Source organism: Muscardinus avellanarius (assembly GCF_963383645.1).
Source record: "Muscardinus avellanarius genome assembly, chromosome: 3".
NCBI classification, from domain to species: Eukaryota; Metazoa; Chordata; class Mammalia; order Rodentia; family Gliridae; genus Muscardinus; species Muscardinus avellanarius.
The window spans coordinates 44,287,180-44,293,245 of NC_137788.1; the positions used below are offsets into that span (position 1 = coordinate 44,287,180).

The 6,066-nt window shown below is 44.3% G+C and overlaps 1 protein-coding gene across 3 annotated transcripts in view; it reads right to left on the minus strand.

The window, feature by feature from the left end:
• Positions 1-4,047, minus strand: part of NRDC (nardilysin convertase) — a gene marked incomplete at both ends in the record, with an annotated part of 81,797 nt that extends 77,750 nt beyond the window's left edge. For all 3 annotated transcript variants that reach the window (XM_080690746.1, XM_080690745.1, XM_080690744.1), the window contains one exon: positions 3,710-4,047. In XM_080690746.1, coding sequence (XP_080546872.1) covers positions 3,710-4,047 — 338 coding nt within the window. The remainder of the gene's footprint in view (positions 1-3,709) is intronic.
• Between the last annotated feature and the right edge of the window lie 2,019 nt (positions 4,048-6,066).

Sequence of the window (6,066 nt, forward strand, 5' to 3'; positions counted from 1 at the left end):
TTAAATGAGAAAGGCGTGTTCTTCAGGAGCTTGCATACATCTTCATTTGTTGTTCTCCCTTCCCCCATAGAAGTACAGGTCTTTGTATAAGCAGAATAAACATGGAAATTGTCTTATACTTATTTTAACCAATCCAAACTTCCTAACACTAAGTCCTCTTTATTTTTTTATTTTATTTTTTGTGGTACTGGGGATGGAACCCAGGGGTATTCTACCTCTGAGCTATACCCCTAGCCCTATTTTTTTATTATTTTGAAAGAGGGTCTCACTGAGTTGCAAAGGACCTCACTTAGCTGAGACTGACAGAGAACTGTGATCCTCCTGTCTCAGCCACCCAAATTCTGGGATTATAAGTGTGCGCCACCACCCGGCTAAGTACTCTTTATTGTTAAAATAATTTTACTACTTATGAACCACTACTACTCCTTTATATCTAGAATTTCCACTCTAATAAAGATTTGAATAACAGTTCACAACTTGGAGTCCCTAATACTTCCAGAAGAAAAGAAAAAAGCAACACTTACCTGACATTTATACAGCTCCCTGAAAAATATAGCAGGTGTCCTGGAGATATTGTCAACATTTCAAGACAGATGAATACAAATTACACATATAGAAAAGTAAAATTCCACAGGCTATTGGTTAATAAACAGACTGGTAAATCTTTCAAGGCATTTTTTCCACTACAATATTCCATTAAACAGGTCCTCCTCCTCTCCCTCTGGTGTTTATGTATACATTCAAAATCTACTACTACATAATTATACATGTAATTATAATGGATCATGTACAAAGTTCTTGGGAAATACAATGAGAGGAGGAATTCTTTCTGCCTGGAGACTTCATACAAATAACATCTGAGCAGGTCTTGGAAGGATAATTTAGTGCTCTAGACTGCAGATGCCTCATGTGTCTGTTTCCGGTCACAAAATTTCACAGAATTTTTTTTTTCGTGTCTGGGTTTCAAAATAAAGAATAAATCACAGAATGTATTTTTAAGTTGGATAAGTTTCTAAAGATCATTTATCCTGAAGTTTCCCACCTTTAAGGAATAAAATCTTTTCAAGTCTAAATAAAACTCCAGTCTATAAGCAGGTAAAGGCAAAGATGGGTCCTTTTGAAAATGGAGGAAGTTAACAAAAACATTGGTCTAATCAAGCTCCTTCACTTTAAAAAAAAAAAAAAAGCTCTTTTTTTTGGTGGTACTGGGGTTCCTAGAAGCTCTTCTACCTCCGGGCTACACTCCCAGACCTATTTTATATTTTTTTATTTGGAAAAAGGGTCTCTTAAGCCAGCGAGGCTGGCTCCAAACCAGTGTGATCCTCCTGTCTCCGCCTCCCAAGCGCCGGGATTACAAGCGTGCGCCACTACTCCTGGCTTAAAAATTCTTTATTTTGAAACCAGGTCTCACTGAGTTGCAGAGGGCCTAAGTAGCTGAGGCTGTCCAAAAATAAAAAAAGTTCAAAAGCTAAGATAATGACTTAAAGGCTACAAGGAGACAGAAATGCAATGATTTATTCAAAAAGTAGCTGTTAAACATCTCATTTTTGAAGTCTTACCTAATTTCTCCCCAGGTGGAAATGTATCACTCCTTATTTCCAATGTACCTAATATACTTCTATTATGGCTTGTATAAAAATGTAGTGCTAATTCTTTTGTGTGTGTGTGTGTGTGTGTGTGTGTGTGTGTGTGTGCGCGCGCGCATGCGCGCGCGCTACTGGGGTTGGCACCCAAGGGCATTCTACCTCCAACTACATCCCCAGCCCTATTTTTATTCTTCATTTTGAAATATGGTTTCACTGAGTTGCAAAGGGCCTCATTAAGTAGCTGAGGCTACCCGCTAACTGCCATCATCCTGTCTCAGCTTCCCAAAAGCTGGGATTACAGGCGTGTACCACCACACCTAGCACTGGAGTACTCTATAATTTTATGTCTCTCAAAGTTCTCTAAAAGAAGGGAACTTAATCATCCTTGCATGTCATTTATTTATTTATCATTGTATTATATTTGAACAAGTATCAAAAGATTCAGGTTAGCTTAGCACCTAGCACACATCAGGATTTATTAAGTATATGTCAAGTCAATTTGTGAAAAATAGTCATCATATAATACATTGAAAGCAAAACAGTGATACATTCTGCATATTCCATAAATATTAGCTATTATTATATAGCCTTATATAGGTAGTGAAAAACACTGAAGTCATTATTTAAAATTTAACCTGGAAGGCAAAAACTAAGCAACGTGTGTGTGTGTGTGTGTGTGTGTAGTACTGGGGTACTGGGGATTGAACCCAGGAGCATTCTACCTTGAGGTACACCTCCAGCCCTAATTTCCTACTTTATTCTTTATTTTGAAACAGGGTCTCACTAAATTGTGGAGGGTCTCACAAGTTGCTGTTCTGGCCTCGAACCTGCGATTCTCCTGTCTCAGCTTCCCAAGTACTGGGATTACAAGCATGTGCCACCATACCTGGCTACTAAGCAATTTTTATCAAGTTTTCAATTTGTTCATTTACATATTACAACCACATCTTTGATGAGAAAAAGAAGAAAATCTGTCTCATCTATATAGGTGTCTTGACCCTGGCAGTCATGAAAAAAATAACACAAAGGGTTGTGAGTGCTAATTTCTAGACCTGGAATGAAAGGAGAAATTAGACTCCTTAAAACATGGGGCTAAGTCATGTCTTTCTAGACCTCAGTTTCAATTATCTATAAAATGGAGGTGGTGGGGAGTGCAAAGATTATCTCTAAAGTTCTTTCCCATTCTAACACTGTAGCCTTGAAATAAATATGGGCTTTCAGTTTTCACCTCAAGTAAAAACTTTATAAAAATCAGCAATGGTGCACTGGACTTGTCACGTGGCCAGGGTTTTCATACCAGCTTTGATATTCTTTAACTGTGTAATTCTGAATAAGAAGCAAACTCACTGGCTCTCAATTTCCTCAACCTGTAAAACAATGTTTTCGAACAATATAAACTCTTTACATCATAGTCGTGATAGTCTACGAAATAAGCTAGCTCTGAAGGAAATATTCAGGTGGGGATTGAGTTACCATTTATTAGAGATATTTAGAGGATTCGTAGAAAATTTCAGGATTAGAAGAAACCTTGGAGTCTACCACTCACCCAACTGAGGCCCAAGTACTTTCTAGTATTTTTTGGAAGCGACCCCCTAACCATTCTAGTTATGAAGAATCGCCCATGGAAACAAAACATTTCATCTTAAACCAATTATAACGCAAGTTCTTTTACTGTAGCCACATCATCCTCTTGTAACTCGCCCACTACTTTTACCCCTCATTCATTTAAAGGCTCTTCAAATATTTTTGGATGGTGATAATATTCCCCCTTCAAAATTAAGATCCCCCAACTCTGCCAGCGTTTCCATGTAACACAGTACCAAAATCCCCCTTCCCATCCAGACTGCCAAACACAAACCTCCATTCTGGCTTTAGCGAACGTCAATATTACTCCAATCGCTTTTCCGGTCCTGACATCCTGATTCGCTGCGGAACCCGACTGCCCACTTACCCAGCTGACACCTCAAGGCAGCCCTTAATTGCCCTTGCTACCTCCACCCAAGGAAGCATCTGGGGTGGGAAGTCGGCCCTGCTGCTCCTTCGAGAGATACGGAGACAAGAGACGGCGGCACCGACAGAGGCCCGCACCCGGTCCTCCTCCCAGTCCACGCCTCCTCCCTCACCGGTATTGCTTGGGGTCGCTGGGAGACTTGACGATCTCGGGATCTCCGGCATTACTGAGAGACCCCCTCCGTCCCTCCTCCTCGGATTCATCCGCTCCTACGCGGGCAACCCGGCCGCTCTCGCCCAAATCCTGTCCATTGGGCTGCAGGTCAGGGCAGCTGCAGGTGGACTTGGCCTTGTTCCTTCCAGGCATGGTCAGGGTAGGAAAGGGTCCGGCAGAGTCTCCGCACCGACCCCGCGCTGCGATTCTCCTCGGCGCCGCGAGCTCCCGCCCGGCCTCACGCCACAACTTCCTCCCGGTGGCACTGACCGCAGCGACCGTGACTCTCCAGAGCATTCACCGCCGAGCCGTGGCGACCAGCATCCCGCTCCCCCGGGCCCACCCCCTCCTCCTACTCCTCCAGCCGCTCCTCCTCCTCCGCGTGCCAGAGGCGGCGGCGGCGGCCGGCGCTGGTGCTGCCGCAGCCGCTGGGGAGGACAGGCCCGAGCCCCTCCCCCAACCCGAGCTCGCCCTCGCCGACTTCCCCCATCCCCGCCCGCGGCCGCCGGTGACGCTGCTGACTCCAGCCAATCAGGAGGCCGGAGGCCGTCACGGTCACAGAAATGACCAATCGGAACCAGGAAGGAGAGGAACCCAAGAGACCCGGCCGGATTCTCGGAGCACCCAGAGAGCATTTCGAAACCCAGAAGTGGGCGGGGCGAAGGCAAAGGGGCGGAGAGAGCGGCGCCGAGGACGACGGGAAAAGGCTGCTTGCACCGCGTTTATGACGTACGCGAAGAATTGATTTGCGGCTACCCTTAAGTAGTGTTCCGCGTTTCAGAGAAAAATATTCCCCTGGTGAGAGAAGGGAGTGGAGAGATGGGATTACAGAGATTTTTTTTTTCCCATCGAGTCATATTTTACGCACCCTCCGACTCGAGGCTGAGCCTTTGGCGATGATTCAGCAAGTGAAGAAGCAAAATGCCGGAAGTTTTTTCCTACGCCCGGGGCAGGAACGCTGCTCCCCAGCGGAGTGGAGCGGCCCCGGAAATAGAAATTGCGCTTTTCCACCTGGTCGCCTGTCAAACCTTGTTGTCTTTTACCCTCAAGGCCTAGGGAAGGGCTTAAAAGACGGGTCTGAATGTGCACTGTCTTCTATGCTCCCCCGCATTTTAGAAATCACAGCCTAGCCGGGCGTGGTGGCGCACGCTTGTAATCCCCGCTCTTGGGAGCTGAGACAGGAGGATCGCACAGGTTCGAAGCCAGCCTCAGCTACTTAGGCTCACAGCAACTTAGTGAGACCCTGTTTCCAAGTAAAATAGAAAATAGGTCTGGGGGTGTAACCCGGAATAGAAAATAGGTCTGGGGGTGTAACCCGCAGGTAGAAAGCCTCTGGGTTCCATCCTCAGAACCACAAAAAAAAGAAAAAGAAAAAAAGAAAAGAAATCACAGCCTAGCTTTTCCAGCCAACGTTTATTGAATGGCTACAATGTGTCCGAGCTGCTGCTTAAGTCCCTTTTCCCAGAGTTTCTGCTTAAGCTAAATGTACCAAAAACATACACATAAGGTATAAGGTAAAAAGTATCTGACAAAGAAGATATACTAACATAATTTCGAGAGATCCTAGCATATAAAAGGAATAAATAGAATGAATGGGGAAAAACCTGAAACAAGATGTACTGGAGGTTATTATAGTTTTAAGTTTTTCTAGGTCTCCAATGAACTCCAGACACAGGGGATAAAGCCATGAACAAAACACAAACCCTTGTCTCCCTGGAGCTTGCATTCCAGTGGGAAGAAACAACACAAATGCTATTTAGCGAGACTCAAAAAGTAAAAAGGGCTGGGAGAGTGGCTAAGAGGTAGAATTCCCCTGGGTTTGATGGGGGAGCGATATATTAAAAACAAAAAACAGTAAATGCTTATGGAGACAATACAGGATGGCAGGATACGGAGGTGGGAGGATAGTTGAAGATTCAGGCAAGAACCTGAACTGGGACAATAGGGGAGGGTTATTAAAAGGAATCGTTCAGATATCACAGTTTGTTTTTATACATCTTTTCAAGAACCTATTTTTTCTTGCTTTTTTTTTTCTTTTTTTTTTTTTTTTTTTTTTTTTGGTGGTACTCGGGGTGGAACCCAGAGGCTTTCTACCTCTGGGCTATACTCCCAGACTATATATATATATATATATATATATATTTTTTTTTTTTTTGAAACAGGATCTCACTAAGTTGCTGAGAGCCTCACTAAGTTGCTGAGAGCCTCACTAAGTAGCTGAGGCTGGCTTTGAACCTGTGCGATCCTCCTGTCTCAGCCTCCCAAGCGCGGGGATTACAAGCGTGCCCGCCATGCCCGGTTTAGAACCTATTTTTT